General features: G+C 40.2%; 1 protein-coding gene across 3 annotated transcripts in view; it reads right to left on the bottom strand.

Moving 5' to 3' along the window:
• Positions 1–1221: 1221 nt before the first annotated feature.
• tbc1d8b (TBC1 domain family member 8B) overlaps positions 1222–15573 on the bottom strand; it is a 47527-nt gene continuing 33175 nt past the window's right edge. The window contains exons 18-22 of one of the 3 annotated variants that reach the window (XM_088321575.1): positions 12907–12993; positions 12742–12789; positions 12580–12677; positions 9343–9713; positions 1222–6781 (exon numbers count right to left, since the gene is read on the bottom strand). In XM_088321575.1, the coding sequence (XP_088177701.1) occupies positions 6772–6781; positions 9343–9713; positions 12580–12677; positions 12742–12789; positions 12907–12993 (614 nt within the window). In that variant the 3' untranslated portion in view covers positions 1222–6771. Of the gene's footprint in view, positions 6782–9338; positions 9714–12579; positions 12678–12741; positions 12790–12906; positions 12994–15573 lie in introns of those variants that run through there. The other 2 variants (XM_088321577.1, XM_088321576.1) reach the window with 2 other exon arrangements.

The following is a 15573-nucleotide window of genomic DNA, read 5'->3' as shown; positions in this document are numbered from 1 at the left end:
GAGCCCAGTTCTTTTTCTGCTCCTTGGACTGTGCCCTGGAGAATGATCTTAGTCAGTCGTGATGATCTTGTAACATGACTATACCAATCAGGTTCTTGGTTTGGCCCAATGTACCTTCTGATGGTGATGCCCACCGTTTCGTTTGTCACCAGAAAGGCCCTGGTGACGGAGGACGGCAGGCATTGTTATGAGAAACGCCGTCTGCTGTTTTGAGTTTTCCAGACATCGCGGCGAGGTGGTGGGGCTCACGTTGGGTTTCATTGGTACGCCCATGGGAGGAGCCGGCACACCGTCTTGCGGAAAGACGTGGGCCGAGAAGAAAGAGCTGGAGTACTTCAGAAAAGGCTGTCCAGAGACTTTGACAACACTAATTCGACTCATTCGGCTGTATTCGATGGAGTTCACTTAATTCAATTGATAATTAAATTAAATCTGCCCCCCCGGTTGAAAATGTCGGCTTTTCTTGTTCATCTTTTCCATCAAGAAACGAGTGCTAGGAGAATTCAGGTTGTGTTTGGTTAATGGAGTCAGATAACTCATTCGAACAATTTGGTAAACGGAACATTTTAATATTTAATTCCCAACAACACACACTTGCACACTTTAGGAGTGAGTAGGCTGAGAACAGGGGGCCAATACTTTTGCAACACCTGTTTTTCTTTTCATTTTTTCTCCATGATGAAATAAATTGGTTCTGCTTTATGATTGTGTCTCACTTGTTGATTCTTAAACTATATTTTCAGCTATTTAGCTTTAGCCAGCTCGGTGGCTTTGGGGGTATGGCGCCCGCCCCGAGACTGGGAGGTTGTGGTTCAAGCCTCGGCCGAGTCATGCCTAAGACTTGAACATTGGTACACGTTGCCTCCCTGCTTGCCGTTCAGAATTAGGGGTTGGAATTGGGGGGTTTGAACACCTAATGACTCCCAACACCTCAGTTGGGTTGAGCGAGGGGGCTGGGAATCCCCTCCTCTAAATCAATCTCCCAAAAATGAGTCAGAAATGACTCTAGCCACCTCCCACTAGGGGTATATGGCTGTGGTATATAATATAATTTAGCCTTAGAGCCTGAAATGGGGCAACATGACAAAAAGGATCTTGGGGGCCCAACACCACTGCAAAAAAAATCAGATTATTACAGTTTTTTCGGTTTATTTTGAAGTTATCTACTCCCCCGTTATCAGCCAGTGAACTAAAACACTCAAAAGAATCCCAACCACATCGTTAAAAGATTGACCACTCTTCACTCTTTATTACTTTGGAACAACGACATGAGTCACATCCAAATCAAAAGCGAGAGAAGTTTTGGCAAATCATTCCGGACGTGAAAATCAAATCAAAATACCTGCACGATTATTGACCACGATTTCCCATCATACTCAAAAGCGTTCCCTCATAAAATTCCCTGTGCAATTCCAATATCCCGCCCCTATTTTTTCCTGAAATGAGTGACGCACTGAAAACCTCAAATCTGTTTTTGCATCTCAGCAAAGAAAGTTTGTTAAAAAAAAAAAAATACATTCCTGTCACAAGTATACACCGAAAAATACACGAACTATTCATCTTTTGACGTAAATCATCTCAATATAATAATCATTCTGCCGTATATACTACTTTAAATACATCGCGCTGGAATAATGAGTATGGCTTTATTGAGTGACCTCGAAGTAGACTATAAAAATTGAAATGATATGATTGTAAACAATAATTTTTTTCCAAAAGGGGGCGCTGGTTTGTACTCACAATCACGGTACTGTACACGTTAAATGCTATAATGTGAAAACTCTCGAATCCCCTTCGGATCAGTCTTTTAATACACTGCAAAAAATAGAATCTTAACCCATTGGCAGAAAATTCTTATTTTTAACTTGCGGTCTCAAGGTTTCCTCATTTTCCTCATGTTGAGGTTTTTGAGTTTTTCCTTGCCCTTGTGTAGGTTTTAGATCAGGGGATGGTGTCATAATGGTATGTGGTCTGTACAGTCCTTTGAGACTGTCCTTTGTCAAGGTGTCTTCATTTTCCTCATGTAGAGGTTTTTGAGTTTTTCCTTGCCCTCATGGAGGTTTTAGATCAGGGGATGGTGTCATAATAGTCTAATAGTCTTTGGTCTGTGCAGCTCTTTGAGACTCTTTGTGATTAAGGGCGTCACAAACAAACATGACTTGACTTTTTGAGTTTTTCCTTGCCCTGATGTAGGTTTTAGATCAGGGGATGCTGTCATAATAGTCTGTAATAGTCTGTGCAGCCCTTTGAGACTCTTTGTGATTAAGGGCATCACAAATAAACATGACTTGACTTGAGGTTTTTGAGTTTTTCCTTGTCCTCATGTAGGTTTTAGATCAAGGGATGCTGTCATAATAGTCTGTAGTCTGTAATAGTCTTTGGTCTGTGCAGCTCTTTGAGACTCTTTGTGATTAAGGGCATCACAAATAAACATGACTTGACTTATGGTTTTTGAGTTTTTCCCTGTCCTCATGGAGGTTTTAGATCAGGGGATGGTGTCATAATAGTCTGTGGTTTGCAATAATCTGTGGTCTGTGCAGCCCTTTGAGACTCTTTGTGATTAAGGGCATCACAAATAAACATGACTTGACTTGAGGTTTTTGAGTTTTTCCTTGTCCTCATGTAGGTTTTAGATCAAGGGATGCTGTCATAATAGTCTGTAGTCTGTAATAGTCTTTGGTCTGTGCAGCTCTTTGAGACTCTTTGTGATTAAGGGCATCACAAATAAACATGACTTGACTTATGGTTTTTGAGTTTTTCCCTGTCCTCATGGAGGTTTTAGATCAGGGGATGGTGTCATAATAGTCTGTAATAGTCTTTGGTCTGTGCAGCTCTTTGACACTCTTTGTGATTAAGGGTGTCACAAATAAGCATGACTTGACTTTTTGAGTTTTTTCTCTCCCTCATGTAGGTCTTAGATCAGGGGATGCTGTCATAATAGTCTGTAATAGTCTGTGGTCTGTGCAGCCCTTTGAGACTCTTTGTGATTAAGGGCATCACAAATAAACATGACTTGACCTGAGGTTTTTGAGTTTTTCCTTGCCCTCATGTAGGTTTTAGATCAAGGGATGCTGTCATAATAGTCTGTGGTCTGTGCAGCCCTTTGAGACTTCTAGGGGTGGGCCCTATAATGTGTGGAGAATACACTATTTTCACAGATCATTGCAAACTACAGACTATTATGACACCATCCCCTGGTCTAAAACCTACATGAGGGCAAGGAAAAACTCAAAACCCTCAGCACGAGGAAAATGAAGAAACCTTGAGAAGGGGCCGCTCATGAGGTCATCCCCGTTCCAGGATGACCAGGCTGCGATAAAATAATCAAAAATAAGAAACTACATTCTTTTCTCGAAGGTCAGGACCCAAAAGTGGGTCGCGGGCCTTTGCTTTGGGAGGTTATGCTCAGAAAGTTTCATTTGTACTTCTTAACAGTAGATGACAATACTGCCCTACTCAATCCCTTCCTCCGGTTCAGTCAAACAGCACCTTTGAGAGGAACCACGTCTCATTTTATTTTGATTTTTTTGGTTTTCTTTCCTTTTTCTGCCCATAATAACGGGTCCTAAGAAAGTTAGTGATAAGGGGACGGGAAAGTCGATTTTTTTTACCTTTTTACTGGTATTTACATCTTTATTAACTGCGTGATTAAAACATTAGCGATGTTTAGGTACATGCTCAATTAATATTTTGGTATGTCATTTTGCTATCTGAAAAAAAGGTGAATATATATATCTATTATCTCAGCTTTCATTTGTACAATGATTTCATTGGATACACTTTTCAAGTAGATTTCTTGTTAGGGTTGCAGCTCGTCTTTCGGGTGAATTATTGGGTCCTGAAACAAGACCGGTTAAGGCCGGTGCTTTAATCAAGCTATTGTTTCTGCCAATGGGGTTAGAATTTAGTTTTGCATCTGAAGTTATATATTATTTTATACACTTTTTTATCCTACTTAAAGTCAAAAATACTTGTCCTAAATCTGACTTCAGCCTTCGAGTGCGAACTCTGGCAAAAGGGTGTTGTAAACCGCACTTTGTTCCATTCTGTGCAGATAGGAATGACTTATCACCTCGCCTGGGGGGATTGGAGTGTGTGTGTCTTGCCCCATTCTGTCCGGAGGGCGATGACCTATCACCCCTCCTCCCATTCTTCAAAGGAGGATTGGGAAGTCTTCATCGGCAACAGTGTGGACCAATCGGCAGAAGCTTGGTCATGGAGCGTGAACACTTCATCGCCATGTGTTATAACATAGGAACACCCTGGAACCCCCTGGTCTTCTACACACGATTGTAATTTGGCACGGCAGAAAGATCCGATTTGTTCAACTCTTTGATTCGGCTAAATAAATTAATATGTGGATTAATCTCGTCGATCGGCTGAATAATTTCTCCAACTTCTGAATATGCTCCAACTGTAAAGGTCTAGACGAGACACGTGAAGTGTTTTCGGAGTCAGATTTCAGTCTAATAAATGTTAAAACCTTACGCATCGTATGCAATTGCATAAAGATGGCTCCAGGAACGAAAAAGCCCCTTTGGAACCAAAGTGCGGCCATTTTCTCTGACAATGTGCAACAAGTGGTCAGCGAGAAAAGAAAAACCGACGTCGAAACGTGCTAGACATGCTAAACGATAATGCTCGTCTCAGTTGTGAGCGATTTCTAGGTCCTCCAACGCATACCGATTGCACCCTGAGATTGAATTCAATGAAGATATCCTTCCAAACAGCCCTCTTGTGGTAAAACGTGGGACTACGTGCTATGCTGTACAGACTGATTGTTACAAGTGAGGAAAATTAAACCACAGGATCGTCGTTCTCTAACAGATTCACGGGACAATACGCGTCGGCATAGCATACTTAGGTCACATAAGCGTTAACTAGTACGATGAGGCGAACTTGGTGTTGATATGCGGGTACGTTAGAGGTTATACCGCAACCTCTTTCGAACGCTGTACCATAAACAGCATTTTTCACGGCTAAATTCAAGCACTTTTTCAAGGACTTTCAAAGCCAATTTCTCGATTTCTTGTATTGAGCACAGCCTCAAATGTATCTGCGATTTACATATGCAGATTTGTGATCTTGCGTGTGTATTTATCGAGAGATTATAGGATGCAGGGTTCCTACGGCTTAAGGCGAGTTGAATTCAAGACTTTTTTAAGACCGAGTAAACGGAAAAAACACAAATATTTCTTGCGCACGATTCATCGTGCCTTGTACACAGGACGAAAAACGTTTGTCGGACTGCTATTTCTTATTAAAATGACTCTTTTTCATGGTCCAAACTGAACATCTCGGTTTGAATTTGATAAGTGCATTGTGGGTAGATCCAAGTCTGCTAAGTCTGTTATAAAAGGCCCGACTGAAACCACATCACCGTTTGCCAAAGCAAATCGGCGGATTATTAAAAAAGACTAGTGATAAATGTTACTCAATCTTTTTAGTTGAAACAAATATATTTTTTATTACAGACGCTCCCCTACTTACGACCATTCCACTTACGAAAAACGGTATTTCGGGATGTCGAAAAATATCCGGATAGTGCTGCGATTTTGTATCGTGTGCACCTTTTTCTGAGTACAGGACAGTACTGTAGTGCTTCTTTCCGCCACTACCAGCGTGTGGTGGCGCTGTGAGAGGTCACCCAGAAGAAGAAATAAGCTTCCTCTTCCTAGTTCGTGTGTAAACATTCTATACTGTATCTCCAGCGCGCTAAAAGCGTTGACGTTTTTATTGTTTCATATCGCGTGCATCAATTCGATATGGTTGGTGTAAAGTGTAAAGAAGAGGCGAGCAATTTCTTTTGAAATGAAAGTGGAATAAGAAAGCTTGATGCGGTTGAGAAAATGGTTGGGTAGCTTTTTTGTCCACTCTCTACCACAGAGGAGGAAGTTGCCTAACTCTTGAAGCACATCTTCCAAAAGTAAGTTAAACTTCACTCAAACGGGAGAGTGAGAGCACTGAGCTTAAATAGAAGGGCGGGGCTAATTGGGTGCCATGGCAACCGTGACAAGTTTGTGTGTAAACATTCTATACTGTATCTCCAGCGCATAAAGAACTTTGACATTTTTATTGTTTAATATCTTGTGCATCCATTTCAATATTGTTGGTCTAAAGTGTAAAGAAGAGGCAAGCAGTTTCTTTTGAAATGAAAGTGGAATAAGAAAGCTTGATGCGGTTGAGAAAATGGTCGAAAAGCTTTTTTCTGGCACTTTGTACTACTACGTAAGTATCTCGTTCGTAAGTAGGGGACCGTCTGTAATGTGTTCACATTTTCAAGACTTTCGAAGATTTTATTGAAGACATATCAATGTCAATGAAGGCCTTATTTTTAGAATAATGAATTCAATGCCTTTTAAGACTTTTCAAGGATCCGCGGGAACCCCGCATTATGATTTTGAGATCTCGACTACATCGCAAATATATTTGTGGACCTGAAGGAATCTCTCCCCGTATGGGTGTTGGCTAAGATCCTGTACTATGTAGTTTCCATTTTCAGTTGCAGGAAGTTCTTCCCATTCCAATTGACCTCTAGTTACCGCTACTTTCATTTTTTTCCATCGTTCATAATAAATGTCCACAAATGACACATAATCCTTCCACGAATACTCAGCTGTGTAGGTGTAGCATGCACCGGTCCTCTTGCGCGCAACCTGTAGGCTTCGTAGGACAATGCTCTACAAACTAATGTCAGCTGCCGTTAACCAGGAAGGAAGAGAGAACGTAATGGCAAAGTGAAGGCATTGGAGAGCGGCGCCGGCGTCATTTTTAGGCAGACCTGTAGAGAAACAGGGGAACAATTTCAAGTGTTTACAAGCACTTCAGCCAGAATTCAAGCACTTATCAATCATTGAAGACACAACATAATATTATATTTTAGAGATTTCAAGCCCCTGCAGGAACGCTGTAATTACCTATATGATGAAACACGCATTCCGAAGTGAAAAATAATTCAATTAACTTAAAACAGAAAGTTTGACAGAATTTCAAATTGAAAAACGTGGGCACTCCTGTTTGCCAAACTGATGTTATGATAAGAGCTCATCACATCCACTTGAGCTTTTTATGCTATCTCTCAACAGAAACTCTTGATTGACAAACTAATATCATGATAAGAGCTCATTTATCAGTCTGAAACTAAATTTACCTCTCTAAAACTAGTAAACGGCACATTTTACGCTATCTCTCAATGGCACACAAGTTTTTCTATCACGGACACGGGCGTGTCGGGACAAGTTAGCTGAGCTGGCCCTCTTTGCAGCTTCAGGGGCTCCGCCCCCGGTCGCGTATCCAATCAGAAGGCGCGAAAAGGAGAGGAGGAGTAGGAGGAAGAGAGAGAGAGTCTCGGCTTAATAAGATTTAATAATCGGCTCGACGAATGAAAAAAAAATTGTCGATACCGATATTTGTCAAATTCTCAAACATTGATGGCGATAATCTGCCCGTCTGATAATCGGTCGACCAACAAATTTGGATGAATACATCTTATGATCTTCAACATAAATACTTCTTTTTTATATTTGCCTTAATCATGTAATTACTAGAAACCAGCTCGGTGGACTTGGGGGTAGGGTGCCCGCTCCGAGACTGGGAGGTCGCCGGTTCAAGCCTCGGCCGAGTCATACCTAAGACTTACAACATTGGTACTCATTGCCTCCCTGCTTGGCGCTCGGCATTAGGGGTTAGAATTGGGGGGTATGGGGTTGAGCGAGGGGGCTGGGAATCCCCTCCTCTGTATCAATCTCCCAGAAAGAGTCAGGTATGTGTTCTTGACTCTAGCCACCTCCCACTAGGGGGATAGAGCTCCGGTATATAATGTATTTATTCTGATATTTACATCTCAAAGGATATCCATATTTGAAACACCCTGAAAATGAATTCTGAGATAGATAGATGTCGAGAAAGAGAGAGATGTTGAGAGAGAGATAGATGTCGAGAGAGAGAGAGAGAGAGGGCTAGATGTCAAGAGAGAGAGAAAGAGAGAGAGATGTTGAGAGAGAGAGAGAGAGATGTCGAGAGATAGAGAGAGGGATAGATGTCGAGAAAGAGAGAGAGAGAGATGTTGAGAGATAGATGTCGAGAGAGAGATAGATGTCGAGAGAGAGAGAGAGAGATAGATGTCGGGAGATAGATGTCGAGAGAGAGAGAGAGATGTTGAGAGATAGATGTCGAGAAAGAGAGAGAGAGGTGTTGAGAGATAGATGTCGAGAGAGAGAGAGAGATAGATGTCGAGAGAGAGAGAGAGAGTGAGGGATAGTTGAGAGATAGATGTCGAGAGAGAGAGAGGGCTATATGTCAAGAGAGAGAGAAAGAGAGAGAGATGTTGAGAGAGAGAGAGAGAGATGTCGAGAGATAGAGAGAGGGATAGATGTCGAGAAAGAGAGAGAGAGAGATGTTGAGAGATAGATGTCGAGAGAGAGAGAGAGATAGATGTCGGGAGATAGATGTCGAGAGAGAGAGAGAGATGTTGAGAGATAGATGTCGAGAAAGAGAGAGAGAGGTGTTGAGAGATAGATGTCGAGAGAGAGAGAGAGATAGATGTCGAGAGAGAGAGAGAGAGTGAGGGATAGTTGAGAGATAGATGTTGAGAGAGAGAGATAGATGTCGAGAGATAGATGTCGAGAGAGAGAGCGACAGATAGATGTCGATCGAGAGAGCGACAGATAGATGTTGATCGAGAGAGAGAGATAGATGTCGAGAGAGAGATAGATGTCAACAGAGAGAGAGAGATAGATGTCGAGAGAGAGAGAGAGAGAGAGAGAGGGATAGATGTCGAGAGAGAGAGAAAGATAGATGTCGAGAGAGAGAGAGAGAGATAGATGTCGAGAGAGGGAGAGAGGGATAGATGTCGAGAGAGAGAGAGATGTCGAGAGATAGATGTCGAGAGAGAGAGGGATAGTTGAGAGAGAGAGATAGATGTCGAGAGAGAGGTTGAGAGATAGATGTCGAAAGAGAGAGAGACAGATAGATGTCGATCAAGAGAGAGATATAGATGTCGATCGAGAGAGAGAGAGATAGATGTCGAGAGAGAGATAGATGTCAAGAGAGAGAGAGAGAGAGATAGATGTCGAGAGAGTTACATGTCGAGAGAGAGAGAGAGAGAGATAGATGTCAAGAGAGAAAGAGAGTGATAAAGAGAGACAGAGAGAGATACTTTATTCATCCTCGTAGGGAAATTCAAACGTCACTGAAAATGAATTCTGCCAAGGGCTCAAGAGTTCATTTTCTGCCGTGAACAAGTGGGAAGTTGCCCCCTGTGTGCATGCACCTTTAAACCCTTTAAGGCTTTTGCTTCTCAGCCCCTTTTCCCTTTCCAGCTCCACGAAACGATCCACTCACTTTCCGCTTCCTGTCAGCTTCAGTTGGGCCACTTGCGCCTGGGCGACTTTACTCTGAATGTCCGCCTGTCCGTCAAAGAAGCGGACGATGGCCGGTTCGTTGAGCAGCGAGGCCAGGACCTGCTCGAAGGAGAAGGACCAGTCGGCTCCGGGCGAGACGCCCGTTTCCCGGGGGCCGGCGGCCGCCGCTGCGGTGTGGCCCTCCCCGACCGTATCGGGGACGGGGCCGTCGGGCCCCTGGAGCCTCCGTCCGACCTCCTCCATTCTCAGGAGGAGGCTGGTCACGTGGGCCACGGCGCGATACAGGGATTCCTCCTCTGGGTGGCCGTGGAATATGTTGTACAAGGTCTTGGAGAGCTGAATGAACTGAGCCTAAAAAAATGGAGAAATCCACAAAATAGTCAATTGTTTTTTGCCGATCGTTGCTTTCCAAAAACATCCCGTGATCATTACAACCTGCCTTTATCTATTAATAAGATTTATTCATTAAATACTCAAGAACAATGTTCCCTGTCATTTTCCTTACGGGTCTGAGCGTTCACACAAAGTCGGTGAGCAACGCTTGAAACAACAGTGAGCAACAGAAATCCCAAGTGTGGCACCTAAATCATTATGAAACGTGTCCAAAACTTGACATTTTGCTGAGTTTCCGGCAATGCAAAATTATTTTTCTCTTTTGAATGAATTGACTCATGTACGATTGCAAAGGTTGTACGGCCTACGAACGTCGTTTGTTTTTACAATTCTTTCACAAGATCCATTTCTTTTTATTTCCTGACATATTTTGTCGCATAATATTAACATTTTTGGGGGCTTTTTGAGTCGGTTGTAAGATACAGAACTGTACTTAATCACATTTTTGAGTGGAAGTACAATGTTGGCAACAAGATTGACTTGGTATCATTGGAAATTATTTGAATGCAACACAAACTTTTTCTTCTTTTTCCCTGTTTTGTTTTCTTTTTTTTAATTCCTTTAAAAAAATCTCATTGTGTTTATTTTTTCCTAGCTGTTACTTTTTTCTTGCTTTTTTTGTTCTCTATTAACTTTTTCCCTTTATTTGCTTCTTTCTTTTCTTCTGGCTTTTTTTCAGAATTTTTCCCTGCTCTTTTTTCTCTCCTTTTTTTTCGTTTTTTTCTCAGCTTTTCACTCCTTTTTCATTTTGGTATTTTTTTCTTTTTTGTTCTATTCCCCCCTTCCTTTAAGTCATTTTGTGCACAATTTTACATCATATTTGGTCGTGTAGGGATTAAAGAAGCAAAAACAACCTGAAGAGCCGTTTGGGACCCGAAAGTTCTTTTTAGTAAGCCGAGCCGAAGAAGCCGGTTCTCGAAAAACTTTACCGACTTTACTCAACTTCGTTCTACTTCGACCTTGACTTCCAAATCCCGCATTTAGAACACAGCGTCAGGGGAACCCTTGTATTTTTACCTTCATGCACTGTAACTTTGACTTAATTCGCTTATTTAGCAATTTCGAGCCCTGATTTTTGTGAGCTGGCTAGATTTTCTTGTACGCGGAAAAGCTCTGGGTAGTGCGCAATTGCGCACACACGCAGCTTAGAGGGAACATTGCTCAAGAACAAATAACTTTTGTACTGTTAGTGTTTTTGGGGGGATTATCTCTTTACCACACTGGTAGTACGGGTACCATTTCCTGTGGTGTGTCTTGGGCAAGTACAGCCTGGTGGTGCCCACCCCTCCCCAGGCCAACAAACGATTCCACGCGGTTGTGCCGTTCTATTCCTCAACTGGATTTATCAAGGACACGATCCACTTTACTTTGAATTATACTTTGTCGCCATCATGCGGACATTATGGGAAACTGCATTTATATTCTGGTATATTGGACCATAAAAACAACAAGAATGTCTGAAGCCGCAAAAATCAAGAGCCTTATATTATAGGCCTTAAAGGAGAGGAAACACATACTGTATCTATCAACATTCATTGGAAAACGTAAGAATGTATCCCGTTTTGTCCTACAGAAACATTTTATTTATAAATATATATATATATGCCAGTCAGATTTGCTTGAAACGTGAGTAGATAGATAGATAGATAACTGGATGGAGAGATAGATAGATGTCGAGAGAGAGAGAGAGAGCGAGAGAGAGATGTCGAGAGAGAGAGAGAGAGGGAGAGAGATAGATGTCGAGAGATAGATGTCACAGAGAGAGAGAGAGAGATCGATGTCGAGAGAGAGAGAGAGAGAGAGAGAGAGAGATAGATGTCGAGAGATAGATGTCACAGAGAGAGAGAGAGAGATCGATGTCGAGAGAGAGAGAGAGAGAGAGAGAGAGATTGATGTCCAGGGATAGATGTCGAGCGAGACAGAGAGAGAGAGATGTCGAGAGAGAGTGAGATAGATGTCGAGAGAGAGAGAGAGAGAGATGTCGAGAGATAGAGAGAGATGGATGTCGAGAGAGATCGATGTCGAGAGAGATAGAGAGATGTCGAGAGGTAGATGTCGAGAGATAGAGAGAGGGAGAGAGAGAGAGAGAGATAGATGTCGAGAGATAGATGTCGAGAGATAGATGTAGAGAGAGAGAGATAGATGTCGAGAGAGAGAGAGATGTCGAGAGGTAGATGTCGAGAGAGAGAGAGAGAGGGAGAGAGAGAGAGAGAGAGATAGATGTCGAGAGATAGATGTCGAGAGATAGAGAGAGAGAGATAGATGTCGAGAGAGATGTTGAGAGAGAGATGGCGAGAGAGATAGATGGCGAGAGAGAGAGAGAGATAGATGTCACGAGATAAATGTCGAGAGAGAGAGATAGATGTCGAGAGATAGATGTCGAGAGATAGAGAGAGAGAGATAGATGTTGAGAGAGATGTCGAGAGATAGATGGCGAGAGAGATAGATGGCGAGAGAGAGAGAGATAGATGTCACGAGATAAATGTCGAGAGAGAGAGATAGATGTCGAGAGAAAGATGTCGAGAGAGAGAGAGAGATGTCGAGAGAGAGGGAGAGAGAGAGATCCTTTATTCATCCTCGTAGGGAAATTCAAACTTCCAGCAGTATCCTCGTCTTGAAAAATAAAACAATAAAATAAAAGACATAGAATACAAAAATACCCAGTATAACGTTTCGCTATAGAGTATTTAAATAGTGCTACAGAAAATACACACTGTCATAAAAATAGGGTATCGTGCAAATGTGGGGGTGGGGTTTCATGGGGGCTTTTTACTCCCCCGGGTGGGGTTAAAGAGCCTCATGGCAAGAGGGAGAAATGAAATACCTGATTAATTCTGGGAAGATCCTTCAGCGTTTCTTCTTTCCTGAGTATTTCATTCTGCCATTGTTTAAGGTAGGCCTGCAGGTCCACTTTCCCCCGACCTTTTCCGTCAGAGATACCATCAGATGTTGAAAAAAGTCTTCCAGTACACAATTTCAACAATACCTCTTTCAGGACTTTTCTTAATCACGCCATCTTCTCGGAGATCAAAGTCTGGAATGAATAGAATAAATACGAGTGATGACATTCCTCAGAGGGGGGGAAAAATGCAAGGAATGAGATATTCAGAGAAAGGAAAAAAAATAGTCAGGAAGGAGGAAAGAGGCTAACCCTGAAGCCTACTCAAGTGAGGAGAGCAGTCTGGGAGAACGTTTGGGAGTCTGTGATCCGGTAGGTGCAAAGGACTACCTGTGAAAGCTAAAAGAATGCCATGAAAGGAAAAAAGGTCGAGAGACAAAAGAAGGTGTGTCAAAAAGATCAATAAAGTTTAGAGTTTAGTAGACACTCAAAAGAAGGAGAGAAGACATCAATGGATAATGGGAAAACATGACAAGCTGGTGATGAAGTGGAAAAACTGTTAAAAACTCAATAAAAACTGTAAATTTAAAAAAAAGTTTTATAGTTTAGTAGACACTCAAAAGAAGAAGAGAAGACATCAATGGATAATGTGAAAACATGATAAGCTACTAATGAAGTTTAAAAACTGTTAAAAACTCAATAAAAATTGTGATTTAAAAAAAGGTTTATAGTTTAGTAGACACTCAAAAGAAGGAGAGAAGACATCAATGGATAATTGGAAAACATGACAAGCTGGTGATGAAGTGGAAAAAATGTTAAAAATTCAATAAAAATTGTGAATAAAAAAAAAAGGTTTATAGTTTAGTAGACACTCAAAAGAAGGAGAGAAGACATCAATAGATAAAGTGAAAACATGACACGCTGGTGATGAAGTGGAAAAACTGTTAAAAACTCAATAAAAATTGTGAATTTAAAAAAAGAGTTTATAGTTTAGTAGACACTCAAAAGAAGGAGAGAAGACATCAATGGAAAAAGTGAAAACATGACAAGCTGGTGATGAAGTGGAAAAACTGTTAAAAACTCAATTAAAATCGTAAACATTTTTTTTACAGTTTAGTAGACACTCAAAAGAATGAGAGAAGACATTAATGGATGAAGTGAAAACATGACAAGCTGGTGATGTAGTGGAAAAACTGTTAAAAACTCAATAAAAATTGTGAATTTAAAAAAAGAGTTTATAGTTTAGTAGACACTCAAAAGAAGGAGAGAAGACATCAATGGAAAAAGTGAAAACATGACAAGCTGGCGATGAAGTGGAAAAACTGTTAGAAACTCAATTAAAATCGTAAAAATTTTTTTTACAGTTTAGTAGACAATCAAAAGAATGAGAGAAGACATCAATGGATAAAGTGAAAACCTGACAAGCTGGTGATGAAGTGGAAAAACTGTTAAACTCAATAAAAATTGTAAATTTAAAAAAAAAAGGTTTTAGTTTAGTAGACACTCAAAAGAAGGAGAGAAGACATCAATAGATAAAGTGAAAACATGACAAGCTGGTGATGAAGTGGAAAAACTGTTAAAAACTCAATTAAAATCGTAAAATTTTTTTTACAGTTTAGTAGACACTCAAAAGAAGAAGAGAGGACATCAAAAACATGACAAGCTGGTGATGAAATGCTATAATAATCCACCTCGAAGAAGAAATCCACTTCCTCTTCCTATTTTGTGCATAAACATGCTATACTGTATCTCCAGCGCGTTAAGAACTTTGACATTTTGATTGTTTAATATCTCGCACACGCGCTAACCACTGCGCCACCGTGCTGCCCGGTTTTGAAATAAAGCAAAATAGTAAATGAGGTCCCTGGTTTAAGCACTTCATTTGTTATTTAGTTTTGAAGAATTACTGTAGTTTTCTTTAAGTGTTTCTCAAGTTCTGTAGTTTTCTTGTAGTGCTACTGTGGTTTTATTTTTGTATTTGTATTTTTGTAGTATTTCAGAAGTCATTTTTATGTTGTATTTCCATAGTAGTATTTTTTGTAATATTTCTGCAGTACTTTTGTTGTTTTTCAAAAGTAGATTTCTTTTTGTATATCTGTAGTATTTTTGTATTATTACATTAGTTTTATGATGATGGTATTTTTGTAGTATCTTTTTAGTGTCTTTGTACAATCTGTGTTGTATTTTGTAGTATTTCCATATAATAATACTTGTTGTATATCTGTAGTATTTCTGTCATATTTTTGTATTATTACATTGGTTTTATGATTATGGTATTTTGTAGTATGACTGCAGTATTATTTTTTTTTAGTATTTTTGTACAATCTCTGTTGTATTTTGTAGTATTTCCAAATAAGAATACTTGTTGTGTATCTGTAATATTTCTCTAGTATTATGTGGTACAGTGTTACTGTAGTCTTATTTTTGTAGTATTTTTGTGATATTTCCATAGGAGAATTTTTGTAGTATTGCTATAGGTATAATTTGCTGTATTTCTGTTGTAAACCTCTTGTAGTAGTATATTTGTAGTAATATTTCTCTACTAGTTTCTTATATTATAATAATATGTATTTATATTTTATATGTATGTATAATTGATGTACTTCCAAAGCAGTATTTTAGTAGAATTGTTGTAGTATATCAATAGAAGTAATTTTGTCATATTTCCAGTATCTTTTTTTGCATTCATTCGATATGGTTGACGTAAAGTGTAAAGAAGAGGCGAGCCGTTTCTTTTGAAATGAAAGTGGAATAAGAAAGCTTGATGCGGTTGAGAGAATGGTCGTAATGCTTTTTTGGCCACTTTTTACCACGGAGGAGGACCTCTAGAAGCACATCTTCCAAAAGTGAGTTAAACTCAACTTTTTTTTATCTTCATAGAGCATATTATTTTATGAAATTTTTTTTTTTAGTACAAAAAAATACAGGTCACTTATTCAGTACGGTCTATACTTTTTCCAGCAAGCTAAAACCTTTGAC

The sequence above is a fragment of the Urocampus carinirostris genome, chromosome 17 (genome assembly GCF_059441175.1).
Source record: "Urocampus carinirostris isolate Australia breed hairy pipefish chromosome 17, RoL_Ucar_1.0, whole genome shotgun sequence".
In the NCBI taxonomy this organism is placed as follows: Eukaryota; Metazoa; Chordata; class Actinopteri; order Syngnathiformes; family Syngnathidae; genus Urocampus; species Urocampus carinirostris.
The sequence above is the reverse complement of the archived record's forward strand: the minus strand, read 5'-3'. Positions and strand labels throughout refer to the sequence as shown.